This window comes from Ovis aries, chromosome 18 (assembly GCF_016772045.2).
Source record: "Ovis aries strain OAR_USU_Benz2616 breed Rambouillet chromosome 18, ARS-UI_Ramb_v3.0, whole genome shotgun sequence".
In the NCBI taxonomy this organism is placed as follows: domain Eukaryota; kingdom Metazoa; phylum Chordata; class Mammalia; order Artiodactyla; family Bovidae; genus Ovis; species Ovis aries.
The window spans coordinates 20,513,691-20,532,319 of record NC_056071.1 but is presented as its reverse complement, the minus strand read 5'-3'; the positions used below and the strand labels follow the sequence as shown (position 1 = coordinate 20,532,319).

The 18,629-nt window shown below is 53.8% G+C and overlaps 1 protein-coding gene across 1 annotated transcript; it reads left to right on the top strand.

Moving 5' to 3' along the window:
• The first annotated feature begins 448 nt into the window (after positions 1–448).
• ANPEP (alanyl aminopeptidase, membrane) lies at positions 449–17,327 on the top strand. The gene is made up of 20 exons (XM_015101888.3): positions 449–1,115; positions 1,639–1,781; positions 1,905–2,044; positions 2,684–2,810; positions 2,900–3,054; positions 3,320–3,433; positions 3,534–3,677; positions 3,843–3,908; positions 4,027–4,092; positions 5,677–5,852; positions 6,117–6,196; positions 7,442–7,575; positions 7,694–7,749; positions 9,052–9,199; positions 10,826–10,917; positions 11,464–11,574; positions 11,704–11,871; positions 12,860–13,000; positions 13,583–13,664; positions 16,722–17,327. The coding sequence occupies exons 1-20, from the start codon at positions 496–498 to the stop codon at positions 16,869–16,871; spliced, it is 2,913 nt and encodes a 970-aa protein (XP_014957374.3). The 5' UTR covers positions 449–495; the 3' UTR covers positions 16,872–17,327.
• Positions 17,328–18,629: the final 1,302 nt, after the last annotated feature.

Below are 18,629 nucleotides of genomic sequence, written 5' to 3'. Positions count from 1 at the left end.
AGGTGACCGACTTACTCTTGACCCGAGCCGGAAGCCGACTCTCCCTTTCCCTCTACCTCCCACCTCCTGCCCGGGGAAGTCCTAACCTCCCAGATCTAACCTCCATCCTCCTGTTTCTGTGCCCGCTGTCTCAGCTCGCAGGCGCATCCAAGCCACCTGGCTGCTACCTCTCCCTGCTGGCTGCCTGCCTGCCCTTCAGCCCTTGGTGGGGCTCCCAGGCGGCCTGTAACTGGATACCAGACACCGATTCGTCCCTTCAGGCACCCCCCCGAGCTGCCCTCCATGCACCCTGTTTCTGGATCTGCTCTTGGAAACCTGGATAGTGCGTGTTTCCACTCAGCCCAGTGACCTTCGCCTGTCTGAGCCCTGGTTAATTTTTGCCCAAGTCTTTGCAGGCTCTGGGGCTCCTCCCCTTCGGGGATATAAGCCTGGCCTGAGGCTGCCCTGTTCCCTGCCTGTTCCTGAGCCTCCCCGAGCTCCCTCCCCGTCCTCACCATGGCCAAAGGATTCTACATTTCCAAGGCCCTGGGCATCCTGGCCATTCTCCTGGGTGTGGCGGCCGTGGCCACCATTATCGCTCTGTCTGTGGTGTATGCCCAGGAGAAGAACAAGAATGCCGAGTGTGGCACGAGCCCCACGAGCCCCACGAGCCCCACGGGCCCCACAAGCCCGACAACCACCTCGGCCACCACCGTGGACCAGAGCAAGCCGTGGAACCGATACCGCCTCCCCACAACCCTCTTGCCCGACTCCTATAGGGTGACGCTGAGGCCCTACCTCACTCCCGACGAGAACGGCCTGTATATCTTCACGGGCTCAAGCACCGTCCGCTTCGCCTGCAAGGAGTCCACAGACGTCATCATTATCCACAGCAAGAAGCTCAACTACACCACCACCAACGGGCACTTGGTGGTCCTGAGGGGTGTGGGGGGTGCCCAGGCCCCCGAAATCGACAGGACCGAGCTGGTGCTGCTCACAGAGTATCTGGTGGTGCACCTCAAGAGCCCGCTGGAGGCGGGCAAGATGTACGAGATGGAGACCACCTTTCAGGGGGAGCTGGCCGACGACCTGGCGGGCTTCTACCGCAGCGAGTACATGGACGGCGACGTCAAAAAGTGAGTCAGAGGTGGGCCTGCCGGGTGGGGGCGGATCCTAGACACCGGGGCAGAGCGGGATCCTGGGGGCCAAGGAAGGGCTTGGATTCGGAGCCTTTGAATGTTCCAAAGCCCTTCGCTGGCCCATCGGTCCATCCAAAGTTCCCAAGACAATCAGCCGTTTTCCCCCCACCCCACTCAATCGGGAGTCAGGGATGAACAATGAAAGCCACCTTGGACAGATAAGAGAACAGGCTCTGAGGAGAGAAATGTGCCAGCGTCTCCCGGCTAATACAGGGGGCAGCCAGGACTTTGACCCTGAGTCCAGAAGGAGCTCTGATCACCCATGTCAGCTGGCCTGTCAGCCTCGAGGTGGCCTGGGAGAGGAAAGGGGGGGTGGGGGGTAAGGGGACAGGGATGAGACCAGGCAGCATCTGTGAGCCTGCCCCCCTGCACACCCAGCCACAGCCTGCAGCCCCTACCCTGCACACCCACGGGCACAGACACTCTGTGGGCGCATCCTCTAACCCCCTGCTCTGGGCAGGGTGCTGGCCACCACGCAGATGCAGTCGACAGATGCCCGGAAGTCCTTCCCCTGCTTTGACGAGCCCGCCATGAAGGCCACATTTAACATCACCCTCATCCACCCCAAGGAACTCACAGCCCTGTCCAACATGCCACCCAAAGGTGAGCAGGTCTGGCTGGGGCCTCATGGCCTGGGCCTGGGAAAGCCGACCCTCCCCCCAAGGGCTGGGGTGCAGGGGCAGGGGGTGGGGCACACCTTCACAGGCCTGCATGCTCCCTGCCCAGGTCCCAGTGTCCCACTTGAGGGAGAGCCCAACTGGAACGTCACTGAGTTTGAAACCACGCCTGTAATGTCCACGTACCTCCTGGCCTACATCGTGAGCGAGTTCACAAGTGTGGAGTCACAGGCGCCCAATGGTGTCCAGGTATGAGGCCCAAGCTCACCTCACCTTCCCCAGGGTTGGTCTTGGCCTGGGAGACGTTCCTGTTTATCCTCATCCTGGTCCCAGCCCCTAGGCAGTGTGTGAACCCCAGCTCTGAGGCATCTTGGGCAGGTGTCTTTAGTTCTCTGAGCCTCAGTCTCTGCATCTGGAAAGTGGGACCCTCCTCATTAGCAGGGGCTTCCGCAGTAGCTCAGTGGTAAAGAATTCGCCTGCAGTGCAGGAGCCGTGGGAGGTACAGGTTCAATCCCTAGGTAGGCAAGATCCCCTGGAGAAGGAAATGGCAACCCACTCCAATATTCTTGCCTGGAGAATCCCCATGGACAGAGGAGCCTGGCAGGCTACAGTCCGTGGGGTTGCGGAGAGTCAGACACAACAGAAGCGAATTAGTATGCACCCCTAATAAAGGGAGTTCCCGATTCCTGGGTGCCGGAGAGTCGCCATGGCTCATTCCCCGTAGGCCCCTCCCTACGGCTCTAAGAGAGACACCCCCCACTCCACACACTCCCTGCTGACCAACTTCCGGGTTTAACCTGGTTGGTCACCAGCCTGCCAGACTCTGGGACTTGGTCCACTTGCACCGGACCCAGGAAGAGCCCCTGACCTCTCCTATCCTCTTTGCAGATCCGGATCTGGGCTCGGCCAAAAGCAACTACAGACAGGCATGGCCTTTACGCCCTGAATGTGACAGGTCCCATCCTGAACTTCTTTGCCAATCATTACAATACAGCCTACCCACTCCCCAAATCTGGTGAGTGAGGGGCCTTGCGTTGGGGGAAAGTGAATGGGTCTCCCCCTTCATTCCCGGAAGCCATCCTGCCAACCACCTGGCCTCCCCAGACCAGATTGCCCTGCCCGACTTCAACGCCGGGGCCATGGAGAACTGGGGGCTGGTGACCTACCGGGAGAACGCGCTGCTCTATGACCCTCAGTCTTCCTCCAGCAGCAACAAAGAGCGAGTAGTCACTGTGATTGCTCATGAGCTGGCCCACCAGGTATCCCCCCATCATGGGGAGCCCAGACGAAGAACATGGGGGGCTCCAGGGGGAGATGGCCCAAGTCATGGCTATGTCCTCAGAAGCTGAGAAGGGAGTGGGGATTCCACCTGGCCAGGGGGCTCGGGGAGGAGTCAGGATGAAGTCAGTAAAGCCTCCAGCTCAAGACTGGCGGGTGGGGAGCATTTGGCGAAGGGTAGCCCTGAATGTCGTTAGTGACCGCGAGGTCTGAGTGATTTGCTGGGCTGACCCCTCTCCCCTACAGTGGTTTGGAAACCTGGTGACCCTGGCCTGGTGGAATGACCTGTGGCTGAATGAGGGCTTTGCCTCCTACGTGGAGTACCTGGGAGCTGACTATGCGGAGCCCACCTGGAATCTGGTGAGCCCCCTGCCTGGGGACCTCTGGGGTCTGGGATGGGCGATGACCTGGGTCACCCCTTCCGAGGCCAGTCCCCTGATTGGCTGTTGGGGGTTTGCAGAAAGACCTCATTGTGCCGAATGATGTGTACCGTGTAATGGCTGTGGACGCACTGGTCACCTCTCACCCACTGACCACCCCTGCTGACGAGGTCAACACCCCTGCCCAGATCAGCGAGATGTTCGATACCATCTCCTACAGCAAGGTGCTGCCCAGCCCCCATGCTGGTCCTCAGACAGTCGAGGGGTGGGTGGGGAGGGTGGCAGGGGTTCAGCCCCCCAGGGTTCCGGGAGCACCCGCCCAGCCTGATGGGGACACAGGGTCCCCCGGCTGGCTCGACACAGCCTCTTGAGCTCCCTCCTCTCCACAGGGAGCCTCGGTCATCCGGATGCTCTCGAATTTCCTGACTGAGGACCTGTTCAAGAAGGGCCTGGCGGTGAGGATCCTCAGCCAGTCACTGGGTGGGGGGGCGGGGGGGTTTCCCTGGCCTCACAGAGGCTGTGGCCGAGCCTGGGGCCACAGCTCTGCCCTCACAGAGCTCTGTCTTTCCACAGTCCTACTTGCAGGCCTTTGCCTATCAGAACACCACCTACCTGAACCTCTGGGAGCACCTGCAGATGGTCAGTACCAATCAGCCCTCCTGAAGACGTTCTGTGGGGGTCCTGAGATGCTGAAAGCCCCAGGGCCGGCAGCACCCCCGTGGGAGAGAAGGTGCCCAGCTCCCCTGCTTACCCCACGCCCCAGGCAGGACGTCTGGAGCCTGGCCTGCTCATTGGCTGCTCCTCTGTAAAGTGGGTGCAGCGATGGCTCCTTGAAGGAGGTGTGGCCAGAGCCTGGGTCATGAGCCTGGCAGGTGGCTCCTCCCCTGCACTATAGTGAAGTTTATGAGGGGAGCTGGGGAGCACCCTCCTCTGAGCGTTGAGGAAACGGGCTCTCACGTTTCCCAAGACCAAGCCATCATCTCCCTGGAACTTTGGAGCCAGTCATTCACCAGCTCAGCACTCCTGGCTGCCCTGTGCCCTACCCAGCCCCTCCCAGGCACCACTTTGCACACACCAGCACCCTCAGCACGCCCTCTGACCCTCCCATCCAGCCCCACTTCACATTCCTGTCCACTCAGACCCCGAGGGGCCCTGTCTGGGGCAGACCCTCTGACCACTCCTACCCTCGCACCTGGCCCTCCCCGCCTCTCCTGAGCCTGGCGTCTGCACCCTCTCCATCACCCTCCGTCATCTCCCACCCCTTCTCTGTGGCCCTGGTCAGCCTGGCTGACCCCTCCATGTGCCCGCACGCCATGACCAGCCTGACCAGGGAGGGGAGACACCAGGCCTTGTCACAGAGTCACAGGTGGGCTCCTGGGCCCTCCTGGCTGATCTCCAGCCCAACATCCCTCTGTCGTGAGCCTGGTCCCCACCCCCACCTCCCGCAGCCTCAGTCCCTCTCCTCTGCTTCCACTGTCTGCCTTGCCCAACCTGTTTCCCATTCCTTTCCTTCACACCGACACCCCTCCAAGCTGCATCTCCCCCTTCCTCTCCCCTGAATCCCCTCTCTCTGCAGCCCCCCAGAGATCCTCTCCCTCTCAGCTTGCGCCTTCTGATAGCATCTTCTGCCCTCTATCTATGCTCTTCTTAGTTTTTTATTTTCTCCGTTATTAACAAATGTGGTTGTTTTTTTGTTATTATGAAAGCAATAGGCACACGTGAGAAAAGATTTAAGACAATAACAACCATCCTAAGCCCATCCCCAGACCCCCACCCGCATGTGTTTCCTTCACATCGCCCACAGCCCTCTGCTTCTCCCTGCCTGTGACTTGGGGACACTGGTTTCCCTTTATCTCTGTCTCTTCCCCTTGCCTGTCTTCCCAGATTTGTTCAGGCTGAGCCATAGGCCATCCTGGGTGCCCCTCCCTGACACACACGCACCTCAGGCTTGATCACAGAATGTGGGGTTTGGGGAGGACATGCAGATTTCCTTAATCAACACAGAATGAACCAGAGGCTGGAAAGCTCTTGGCTCGTCCAGCACTGGGCAGCTGAGAGGAGGGCGAGGCAGGCTGGGAGCCCAGCTACAACCTCGTGGCCCAGTGCTCTTCCACTACCTCCCAGCAAGGTGGCACCCTAAGGAGGGGGCAGGGGTGCAGGGGAGAATGGCGGGGGGGGAGGATGGCCATCCGCTCATGGTTGCACCATCGCCCTCTGCCCAAGGCCGTAGACAGTCAGTCGTCCATCATGCTGCCAGACACCGTGAGTGCCATCATGGACCGCTGGACCCTTCAGATGGGCTTCCCGGTCATCACCGTGGACACTAACACAGGGACCATCTCCCAGAATCACTTCCTCCTTGACAACAGCTCCACTGTCACCCGCCCCTCAGACTTCAAGTGAGCAGACGGGGTCACCGAGACAGGCGTCCCAGGGAGGTTCTTAGGGGTGGTTGCCGTTAGATCCTCCGACCATAGCAGGGCCTGGCCCGCTGTGGCCCCTGCCATAGTGGTTGGTGTCAGTCTAGCTCCTGGGCCAGGAGGAGGGGGGCACTTAGTGCCAGGGTCAGGCAGAAACTGGGAGCCTGGGCAGGACTGTTTTCTGCTGGCAGTGGCCAAGAGCTGCCGTTTCTCACCCTTGGCCTCTGGGATTTCTTGTTCCAGCTATCTGTGGATTGTTCCCATCTCATCCATCAGAAATGGCCAGCCGCAAGAACACTACTGGCTTCGGGGCCAAGAGAGAAGTAATCCAGCCCTCCCCTAGGGGACAGTAACCCCCAGGCCATCCTGCCAGCTCCTGGCCCTGTTCTGGGGTTTTGGCAGGCCTCATCCTCGGGGGTGTCCATCATCCTTTGGAGCCAGCTTCTTTAGTTCTAAGCTCTACTCTGTTGTTGCCCAGCTGTGTGACCTCAGTCAAGTTACCATCTGTCACTGGTCTCCCATTTCCCCATCTGTAAAATGGGGCTGGGGACATCTACCCGCATTGAGTTGTATGAAGATTAAGGGACAGGATTCCCATGAAATGTTCACAACAGTGCCTGGCACGCAGTATACGCGGTCCTGCTCAGCCAGGCACCGAGGGAACCAAGGTCAGGTCAGGCCATCCCCTGCCTAAGCCAAGGCTACAGATGGAGGGAAGGGAGACAAGCCATTCGTACTTCCTGGAGCTGTGCCGAGTGCTCAGTCAGAGGCGTTTATGGCCTCTGGGGCAGGTGGGCAGAGATCAGAGAATAAGGAGGCTTTCCCTTCATGGAGAGGTGAGGAAAAGCTTCCGGGAGTAGCTGAATTGAGTCAGAGGACTAGCAGGTGCTCACCGGGCTAATGGTGGCAGAGAGAAGCCACCCAGGCAGAGTCAATAGCAGTGCGAGTCTTGAGGTAGGAGAGAACGTGGGGACTGAGCTTGGCTGAGACAGAGGAGCAGCCTTGAGGTGACTCTGGCCCCTGCCAGCTGCAGGAGACAGTGTCCTCAGGCCAGGAGGAGCCAACATGATTGAGTCTGACCTGCAGGCATGGAAGGAGCCCCTCCAGCTGCCAGGAGGAAGGCTGGAGGCAGACTTGAGAGGAGGGGGCGTGGAGCCCCCAGGAAGAGATAAGCAGTGCTGGGGGGCTAACTGGATAGGAGGCGCTTCCTGGGTGATGGAAAGATGGGAGGAGGAGGGGCTGGAGAAGGAGCAGTGGCCTGGGAAGCTGAGTCTGAGCTGGAGAGGGTGCTGCCGATGGAGTTGTCCCAGCGGGTGTCACTGGCCTGGCCACTGAGGTTCACAGATGGCAATTGGTCTGTCCAAGTCACCCGTCAGAGTTTGTCCGGGCACCTGGTCCCACCCTTCTTCTCCGCCCCTCACCTTGGTGTGGGCCCAGCGGCCTGAGGGCCAGCTGCTGCCAGGCTGCCCGGGAGGCAGTTCTACCGAGGCCTGGGGAGGGGAGAGCCCGGGTCAGGTCAGCCTGGGGCCTTCTGAGCAGCCCCTCCCAGCTCTGGTCTCTCCCCACAGTCCAGAGTGACCTCTTCAAAGCCGCAGCGGACGACTGGGTCCTGCTGAACATCAACGTGACGGGCTATTACCAGGTGAACTACGACGAGAACAACTGGAAGAAGATTCAGAATCAGCTGATGTCAAGGCCGGAGGTGGGTGCCTGCCGGCCCATGCGTCCCCTGCCCAAGGCCCAGTCCCAAGCTGGCAGCCCAGACTGCAGGGCCTGCCCCATGGCCCACCTGAGGTCACACGCTCTGTTGCCCCTTCTAGAACATCTCTGTCATCAACCGGGCGCAGGTCATCTACGACAGCTTCAACCTGGCCAGGTGAGTGCCTGCCCCTCCTCCCTTGGGGCCCCCGGCTCAGCCGCGGAAGCCCGGCGACTTGGCAAGTGTGACTCTATAGTGAGAGCCCGTGCTCCCTTCTGTGGTCCTCATCGTGTGCCAGGAATGGGGTGCGGGCTCCCTGTGCTTCGGGACGCCCCTCCCTTGGCCCCACAGCCCCAGACAGTATCACCATTCAGCCCAGAGTTTCCAGAGAAAGAATCAGAGTCTCAGAGTTTGAGCATCTTGCCTGAGGTCACACAGTAACTCCTGACAGCCAGATACAGATCTGTCCAACTCTGGAACTCCAGTGTGCTCCACCACACCCGGGTTTTCCTGAGGGCTCCCTGTGGGTCAGGCTTCCGAGGTGGCACTAGTGGTAAAGAACCCACCTGCCAATGCAGGCAACTTAAGAGACTCGGGTTCGATCCCTGGCTCAGGAATATCCCTGGGAGGAGGGCATTGCCTAGGGAATCCCATGGACAGAGGAGCCTGGCAGGCTACAATCCATTGGATTGCACAGAGTTGAACACAATTGAAGTGACTAAGCCCACATGTGTGCCCCTGTCTCTCTCTTGAGTCACTCAGTCGTGTCCAACTCTTGTAACCCCATAGTTTATAGCCCGCCAGGCTCCTCTGTCCATGGGATTCTCCAGGCAAGAATACTGGAGTGGATTCTGTTTACTTCTGTTGGGGATCTTCCCAACCCAGGGATCGAACCAATGTCTCCTGTACTGCAGGCAGATTCTTTACCCTTTACCGACTGAGCTATGAGGGAGGTCAGGCTAAAAAACCTGGGAAGGACATGACAGGAGAGAGTCAGGCATAGATAAACAGAGATATATAGAGCAGCTGCTGTGTGTGTAAGCGCCGGCAGGTGCTAAGTTCTTTGATGTAAGTTGATGTCACCCATAGACATGGACATTTATGAACAGATGGCCTGAGAAGGTGGAGGGAGGAAATCTCAGAAGGCCAAGCAAATCAGAGAAGAGGTGGGCAGAGCAGAGAGCAAAGGCCTCTTGTCTTTTTGAATCTCAGATTTGTCTCTTAAGGTCTATGTGGCCTTTGGCAAGGTACGTCACCTCTCTGAGCCTCCTCACCTGTAAAATGGGGATAATGAGCAAGGGAATGTGACTGGGAGTGGGTGCGTGTCCACTACCCCTCCCCCCAGCTCCACCCGAGGTGAAGGCTGGAGCTGGCCCATTTGGGCCTCTGGGACCTTAGGCTCTGGGAGGGGGCTGGGATTCCCACAGAGAGCCCAGGCTGGGTAGGGGTGCTTACTTGATCCCCTCTATCTGTTCCCAGTGCCGGCAGGGTCCCTGTCACCCTGGCGCTGAACAACACCCTCTTCCTGAAAAATGAGATAGAGTACATGCCCTGGCAGGCAGCTGTGAGCAGCCTGAACTACTTCAAGCTCATGTTCGACCGCACAGAGGTCTACGGCCCCATGCAGGTACGTGCGAGGGGCCTGCCAGCGTCCAGTTCCGCAGTGCCTGAAATGATGCCACGAGGCAGTGAGTAGAAATATTGCCTGGAGTGGTGAAGCGCTGCACCCGGTCCTTGGTGGTGGTGAGAGAGCAGGAGGGATGGAAGGGTGAAGGGAGCAGGGACTGAGAAAGTGAGCAAGTTGGGCCCGGCAAGAAACGGAAAGACTTCTAGCAAAGTTGGCTAAATCTGGAAATTAGCACTATCAGAAGGCAACAGAAAAAGGCACAGCACAGGAAGGGGATGGGAGTGGGGGCAAAGCCTTCAACCTGTTGTGTGGCCTCCGGCAGTCCTCTTCCGCCCAAAAGAATCCTCTGTGAAAAGAGTGGGCCTCTGCTTGCCTAGCAGATGTTAACAGTCTGGAAGCTTGAGGGGAAGGTAGAGGGAGGGGATGGGGGGATGGCGGCAGGGGGCGGATCAGAGGCAGAGGCGAACTGCTCGCTCTGTATCCATAACTGAATGCAGAGGGATGTTCACTGCAGTGTGGTTTATAAAAGACAAGAAAACCAAGAACACTTCAATGTCCAACGGTTGGGGATTGGTTAAGTAAGCTAGAATATCCATTTGATGGAATATTATGTAGTCATTGGGCTTCCCTGGTGGCTCAGTGATAAGGAATCTTCCTATAATGCAAGAGACGCAGGTCCCATCCCTGGGTCAGGAAGATCCCCCCGGAAAGGGAATGGCAATCCACTCCTGTATTCATTTTTTTTTCATGTATTTATTTTAATTGGAGGATAATTTATTTATAATATTGTGATGGTTTTTGCCATACATCAATATGCATCAGCCTTAGGCATACACCAAATGATTCTCCAGTATTCTTGCTTGGAGAATTCCATGGACAGAGGAGCCTGGCGGGCTACAGCCCACGGGGTCTCAAAAAGTAGGACAAGACTGAGCAACTAACACTTTCTTAACACTTTGGGGTGGTTAGTATTTTCTGCTTATGCTTAATGGAGTTTTCTAAGTTCCCCACAATAAAGGCAGAATACTTTCGATTGGGCGGTGGGGGATGGTAGGCCCTAAAACGATATTAGGAAATAATGACACTTAGACATGGAGTGTCAGAACTGGTGGAGGCTTGGAGGAGAAAGAACCTCAGATCAGTCACCTGAAACCTGGGCTAGTGCGGCCCCTGGAGTACCATCTGGCCTTGGGTTGCTCCCTTAGCCTCTGGCCTCTTGCTTCTGTAACCATTAACCCTTGCTATGCTTGCTCACTCACGTCAGAGGTTCCGTGGGGCTCCAGGTGGGTCAGGCTTGAGTCTCCTCTTTGATTTTTTTTTAAATATTTATTTACTTACTTACTATTTGGTTGTGCCAGGTCTTAGTTTTTAGTATATACTTACTTACTTACTCACTTATTTGGCTGTGTTGGGTCTTAGCTGCAGCACACGGGATCTTCATTGCATCATGGGGGATCATCCTTTGTGGCACTGGGCTTAACTGCCCCAAGGCATGTGGGATCTTAATTCCCTGGCCAGGGATGCAACCCAAGCCCCCTGCATTGTGAGGCAAATTCTTAATCACTGGATCACCAGGGAAGCCCCGTGAGTCTCCTCTTTGAAGCTATTCATGTTTTCTTTCCCCAGAATTACCTCAGGAAGCAGGTTGAACCCATCTTCCTATATTTTGAAAATCTCACCAAAAACTGGACTGAGATCCCAGAAAACCTGATGGACCAGTGAGTATGACCTGTCTTGGGTCTGGAGACCACAGGTGGCCCAGACACCCTGACCTGGGAAGTCCAGAGCAAGTTCCCACAGCATCCTCCTCGGAACTTCCCAATTCCTGGCTAGACCAGGGCCACCAGTCAGGGAGGAAACCGCCCCCTTCCTGACCCCACCCAGGAATGGGGGGCCCTGCCCCAAGGCTCTGTGTGGCCTGTGAACCCGTCTGGCCTCTTTGTGTGAAGGACCAAACTTAACCTCCCTGGTCCCCTCACTGGCATGGTCATGCAGATTCTAGGTGTTTAAGTGGGGCTGGGGTCTGTGCCAGCCCTCCCTGGGCTGCACAAGGCAAGAAGCAAAGCACCCAAAGGGTAGGTGGGCTGTGGCCTTAGAGCCCCACACCTGCTGCCCTGCCTGGAGTTATATGCCAGCAGGTGGGCTACAGTCCACAGGGTTGCAAAGAGTCAGACACGACTGAAGTGTCTGAGCGTAAGTACGAGCACGAGGAGTCAGGAGTCAGGGCCAGGCATGCTGACAGAGTGTCATCACCCCCGGTGCAGATACAGCGAGATTAACGCCATCAGCACTGCCTGCTCCAATGGGTTGTCTAAGTGTGAGGAGCTGGCCAAAACACTTTTCAGCCAGTGGATGAGCAACCCTGGAGTTAACCCGTGAGTGTGTCCCCTGCTTGTCCCCTGATCTTTATCTGTCCCTCAAGCTCACAACCCTGTCCTCATTAGACCCTCGTTCCCCGCCCCCTTGCTGCTTCTCCACCCCTGACACCCCCAACTCCATGCCAGGATCAACCCCAATCTGCGGTCCACCATCTACTGCAACGCCATCGCCCAGGGCGGCCAGGCAGAGTGGGACTTTGCCTGGAGTCAGTTACAAAAAGCAGAGCTGGTTAATGAAGCTGACAAACTCCGCTCAGCGCTGGCCTGCACCAACCACGTCTGGCTCCTGAACAGGTGAGGACCAGAGCTGGATGGCGCTGGATGAGTTCCCCTCCCACCGGAGACCAGGGTCCCAACGTGGGGGAGAAGGAACCAGCCAGCCACCCACACTTTCCTTCGTGGGATCCTTCCTAGCCCGTACAGTGGGGCAGTGTGTTTCCCATTTTACAGATGAGGACACAGAGGCTCAGAGAAGCAAAACAACTCGCCCGAAGTCCAGAAGCTTTGCTAAGTAAAAAAAAAAAGCAACAACTAAGATTTGAGTCTGGATCTGGGTCCACATCCTCTGCTTTTAACTGCTGCATTTCTCCTGGCCTTTACCCCTCTCTCAAGGGTCCTGGCACAGGCTTCCCTGGGGGCTCAGTGGTAAAGAATCCACATGTGGTGCAGGACACCTGGGTTCGATCCCTGGATCAGGAAGATTCCCCTGGAGGAGGAAACGGCAGCCCACTCCAGTATTCTTGCCTGGGAAATCCCATGGACAGAGGAGCCTGGTGGGCTACAGTCCACGGGGTCGCAAAAGAGTCAGACACGACTTAGGGACTAAACAACAAGAGCCCTGCTGCGGATGGACCTGAGTCCTTCTGGACATCCAGCTGGGCACCCCCAAACCCGTGGATGAGGGCTCCTGGCTCCCACTGTGTGCCTCATTGCCATCTCCTGGACTTCAGGAAAGAAGAGCCACCCTCAGTGTCAAAGATAGGAGTGGCCACTCTACCTGATATAGGAATCACCCCTTCCTTCCTTCCTTCATCACTAGATATTTATCAGACACCTGGTCTGTGCCAAGCATGACACCTGGCATAGCCAGTGACCCTGCTCAGGGGACTCAGGGTCCCATCTATGAGAGGGAGGTAGGACCAAGGAGGCTTCAGCCCGCAGCATTCTGAAGGGATGTTGAGAAGATGCAGGAGAGGAATGCAGGAAAGGACGAAGGATGAGTGTGCGGGGGCGGGGGCAAGCAGGGTCCTTTTACTCACTGCACAGCATGCTGACCTCACAGGTACCTGAGTTACACCCTGAACCCCAACCTCATCCGGAAGCAGGACGCCACCTCCACCATCACCAGCATTGCCAGCAACATCATCGGGCAGTCTCTGGCCTGGGACTTCATCCGAAGCAACTGGAAGAAACTCTTTGAGGAGTGAGTCTGCCAAGAGTGTGTTAGGGGAAGCGCCCACCAAGGCTGGGTCCCCTGGGGGTAGGGGTGGGTCCCCTGTGTGCGCCAGACCCCGCAGGGTCAGGAGTAGAGAGTAGACACTGCATTGGAGTGGTCCAAAGAGAACCCAGGGGCTTCCCTGGTGGTCCAGGGGTTCAGACTCTGTGCTTCCAATGAAGGGGGCTCAGGTTCAATCCCTGGTCAGGAAACTAAGGTTCCACATGCCTCGCAGTACAGCCAAAAAAAAAATAAAGCCACGAAAAACAGACAAAACAAAAAACCAGATGAATCCAGCTTGAGGTCTGGAGGGCAGGAATTGAAAGACGAGGCGGTGGGGTATAGCCGTCCCTTTTCCCACTGGGGGGAAGAAAGTCTACCTGGTGGGAGTGTTCTCTGAAGAGATGGGAGCGAGGACATGCGGCCAAGCCTGGGTCCGGGTCCCTGGCGGTGTCTCTGTGGGCGTGTCACTGCCTTGCGTCTGTGAGACAAGGACGGCCACAGCGTGGCCTGCCAGCCACTGGACGTTGCTGCCTGCCCCCATGACACCTCTCCCCTCCGGTCCTGCAGTTACGGCGGTGGCTCCTTCTCCTTCTCCAACCTCATCCAGGGTGTGACCCGAAGATTTTCCACTGAGTTTGAGCTCCAGCAGGTAAGAAGCCTGGGACCCTGGGGTTCATGTCTCGGGGGCAGCCGCCACTCAGCTCCCACCAAAAGGCAGGGGCTGTTCATAAGGCAGTGGGGCTCCATGTGGTCAGGCCTTCTTCATGTACAGAGGAAGCTGGGTATCCAGACTTCTTAAATGTCACAATTCAATCGCAGTTATTCATCTTGGAATTTTTGTATTGGCAAAAGGCAAAGAGAGTAATATAATGAACCTCCATGTACCCATTATTCGGATTGAATAATTATCAACGTTTGCCGACAATTTTTTTTAGGGGAAGACAATTTTCAAGCAAATCACTGATATTATATAATTTCACTTGTAAACACTTTAGTCATATCTAAAAGAAAAATTCAAAACAATCTATCATGAGCAAACCCAAGAAAATGAACAATTCCTTACTATCATCCTATACCCAGGCCATTTTCAAATTCTCTCTCTCTCTCTCTCTCTCTCTCTTTATTTTGGCCATGCCTTGGCAGCTGGCAGGATCTTAGTTCCCCAACCAGGGATTGAACCCATGACCCATGCTTTAATTAACAGTGCAGAGTCTTAACCATTGGACTGTCAGGGAAGTCCCTTATTACACATTTTTGAGTCAATCTCTGCTTTCACTTCTCTTGAATGTATTCCTAGGAGTGGAATTGCTGGGTCATTTGATAATTCTGTTTTTTGAGAAACCACCAAAATGTTTTCTAAAGCAACTGCATCCGTTTACATTCCCATCAGCAATGTATGAAGGTTCCAATTTCTTTATGTTTTGGGGGAAATTGTTATTTTTCCTGTTTGTTTTAGAAAAAGTTTTACATCCTGTAAAGTGTATCTCATGGTTATGAGTTTCATTTCTCAGATAACTCATGATGTTGAGCATCTTTTCATCTGCTTTTTGGCCATTTGTATATCTTCTTTGGAGAAATATATTCAAATCCTTCATTCAGTTTTTCATTAGTGTATTTGTCTTTTTATTGTGAGTTATAAGAGTTCTTTATATATTCTAGATACCAGGCCCTTATTAGACACATGATTGGCAAGTATTTTCTCCAATTTTGTGAATTGTCCTTTCACTCTCTTTACAATGTCTTTGATATACAGAAGTTTTTTTTATTTTGATGAAGTCTAATTTACTATTTTTCTTCTGTTGCTTGCGCTTTATGTGTCATATATAAGAAACAATTACCAATCTGAAGTCACATCTATGCTTCTTACTAGGATTCTTATCATCTTAGCTCTTACATTTAGGAGTGATCCGTTTGACTTGATTTTTGTGTATGGTGTAAGGCAGAGGTCCAGCTTCATTCTTTTGCATGTGACTATCCAGTTGTCACAGTCCCATTTATTTAAAGGATTATTCTTTTTTTGTAATATTATTCATTTAAAAACTTGTCATTGGAGTATAGTTGAGTTACAATGTTGTATTCGTTTCAGGTGTACAGCACGGTGAATCAGTTATACATACACATATACATATATCCATTCTTTTTCAGATTCTTTTCTCATACAGGTTATCATAGAATATTGAGTGGTGTTCCCTGGTTATCTAGCTTATATATAGTGGTAAATTCGAAGTTCCTGATTTCTCGCTCCCCAACCCCCATGTTTCCCCTTTGGTAACCATAAATTTGTTTTCCATATCTGTAAGTCTTTTTCTGTTTTGTAAATAAGTTCATTTATATAATTTTTAAAATTAGATTCCACATATAGCGATCATATACATTTGTCTTTCTCTGTCTTACTTCACTTAGTGTGATAATCTCCAGGCCCATCCATGTTGCTGCAAATGGCATTATTTTGCTCTTTTTCATGGCTGAGTAATATTCCCTCATATACACGCACCACATCCTCTTTACCCATCCCTCTGTTGATAAAATGACTGTTCTTTCACCTATTGAACGATCTTGGCACCTCTGTTGAAAATCAACTGACTATAAACGTTAGGGTCTGTTTCTGGACTCTCAGTGTTATTTCACTAATCTATCCTTTTATATTTAGGTTAGCACAGTGTTGTCTTAATTGTCACAGATTTGTAGTGAGTTTTGAAATTTGGATGGTGAGCCCTCCAACTTTGTTCTTTTTCAAAGTCATTTTGCTATTCTGAGTCTTTGTATTTCTTTATGGATCAGCTTGCCAATTTCGGCAAAAAAGGATAGTTGAAATTTAGCTGGGATTGCACTGACTCTGTGGATCAATTTGGGGAGCATTTCCACGTTAGTAATAGTAAATCTACCAATTCATTAACACGGATTTATTTAAGTCTTTTTTCCCCTTTTGTTTAGGTCTTCTTAATTTTTCTCAACAATATTTTGTAGTTTTCCACATACCAGTCTTGCACTTCTTTTGTCAAATTTATGCTTAAGTGTTTTATTCTTTTTGATGCTGTTGTTAATGGAACTGTTTTCTTAATTTTGTTTTCAGATTTTTCACAGCTAGTGTATAGAAATACAATTAATTTTTGTTTGTTGATCTTGCATCCTGCAAACTTGTTGAACTCAAGTTTTAATAGTTGTGCTTTTTTTCCCTTTCAGTTCCTTGAGGTTTTCTGCATATAAAATTGGGTCATCTGTAAATAGATATAGTTTACTTTTTACTTTCTGGATGCTTTTAATTTCATTTTCTTGCCTAATTGCCATTGCTACAATGTCCAGTACTAACACATATTTTAATCTTAAAAAAAAAAAAACAACCCACTTATTTGCTCAAGCAGTCAGGTCATGTGTGCTATAGAAATGGCCACATTTTGAATTTGGCTGCTTGCTCCCTTGTGGTGCCTGTTTAATTAGTCCTACTCTCCTCCCTTGATTGGATTAAGATTGTATTTCAATTAAAAACAGAGGATCAGCTCAATGAAGAACCTCACAATGAAGTCCAGTACACATAGGCGCCTGGTTGACCCTTGGGGCTGTCATTTTTGACCTCTGCCAGTGAGAGGGAAGGACTCCCTACCCCAGGGGCTCTAACATGGCCGGGAGGGGCAGAGGACCTGGCAGCCCTCTCCTCGGGGCTGTTGGAGAACCAGCCTGAGGCTCAGAAGCATCCTTTTCCTGGCAGCTGGAGGAGTTCAAGGAGAACAACATGGATGTCGGCTTCGGCTCAGGAACACGGGCTCTGGAGCAAGCCCTGGAGAAGACCAAAGCCAACATCAAGTGGGTGAAGGAGAACAAGGAGGTGGTGTTAAACTGGTTCACAGAACACAGCTAAACAGGCTCTGGTCCTTACATTCACCTGGTCCCTGTGTGAGATGCCCGTGTGCCCCTGTCCCAGGGATCCACGGCAGGGCCCGTTTCTGAAGCCTGAGGCACCAGCGTCCTCCCCTTGGGGACAGAGTCTCTGGCCCGTGTTCACTCCACTCTTCCCAGGGGACCACTCCAGTTTCTGATGCTCAGACTGTCCAAGTGCCTCCCAGCTCCTGCCCCTCATGCCAATGGCACCCCAGGCTTGGCATGGCTCCTGTCGCCCAAGGCTCTGGGTCTGATCTCAGGGAGTCCAGCTCCAGGGTCAGATGAGAAGCCCTCAGTGGATGATGGATGGCCTTGGGGGGCTGCCCTGTGCTGTCTCCTATCCTCCCCTAAAGACCCTGGAACTGAAAAGTCTACAGAACACCAGATCTGTATATTTTTTTCTAAGATAAAATGTAAATAAAAGATTTCTAGATGAGCTTCCAGACTCATTACTGAACTTGAGCAGAGTGGGTCTGCGCGTAGGCCAAGGGCGTGTCCTGCCACCTTCCCAGGATCCCAGGGTGACATACCAGGTTTTTAAAAATTAATGTTTTAAATTTCGGCTGCGCTGAGTCTTTGTTGTGGTACACGGGCTTTCTCTAGTGGTAGCATGCAGGCTCTCTAGTTTCTCTGTGGTATGTAGGATCTTAGTTCCCGAAGCAGAGATCAAACCTGTGTTCCCTGCACTGGAAGGTGGATTTTTAACCACTGGACTATCAGGGAAATCCTTCAATTTTTAAACTGGTTGTTTTCAAGAGTAGCCTACAGAAGAAGACAGGTGCCCTCCAGATCACCTGGGGCAGCCAATGATCAGGGCCAACTCCGAGGAGAAGGTCTGGGACCAAGAGGGCTGCTCGGACCACATTGGCCTTGGTGGAAATTTCTTGGCAAGGGAGGCCCAGCTGAGTGCCCAAGGCTGCTGGGAGTGGGGGTGGGGGGGCAGGGGAAGCACAGAGGGTGGGAACATACAGCCCAGGCACCTCAGGGGTCACCGTCAGTTGACATCACCTGTGAGCTGCTCCAGGCAGTGTTTCTCCACCCTCTAGGCTTTGGTTTCCTCATCTGTGGTATAAAGACATTTTATATCATAGAGTTGGCTTCCCAGGTGGCGCAGTGGTAAAGAATCCGCCTGCCAACGCAGGAGATGCGGATTCAATCTCTGGGTTGGGCAGATGCCCCGGAGAAGGAAATGGCAGCCCGCTCCAGTATTCTTGCCTGGAGAACTTCATGGACAGAGGATCCTGGTGGGCTACAGTCCATGGGGTCACAAAGAGTCAGAATGACTGAGAGCCTGAGCAAATATGCATGCATGTCATACGGTTGGTGTGTGGATCTAAGAAGAGTCACGTACTTAGCTCACAGTCTGACATTTGAGGAGAGCTGTCTCCTGCTCAAGGCCCCATTGGTCCTTTTCCCTCCTAGCCTTTTGTGAGCAGCTCGCGCCAGCAGGCCTGCGGCCAGGAAGGCTCCTCTGCCCTCCGTTGCCTTCCGCATATCAAAAGGTGGGGCGGGGCCAGCCTCGGTTGTGGGTCCCTCCACCAACCAGGAGGCTCCCCCCAGCCCAGCCCCTCTGGACCAGCCCTTCCTGTCGCCAGGACTCAGTGGCTGCGGCTGGCACTTGACCTTCTGGGTTCCCCGCTCGAGAAGGGACCAGACCCGCCATCTAGGGTACCTGGGGGAGAGCTGGCCCCCGGGTAGAAGAGTCAGCAGGGACTGTAGTCTCCGAGCCTGGCACTGC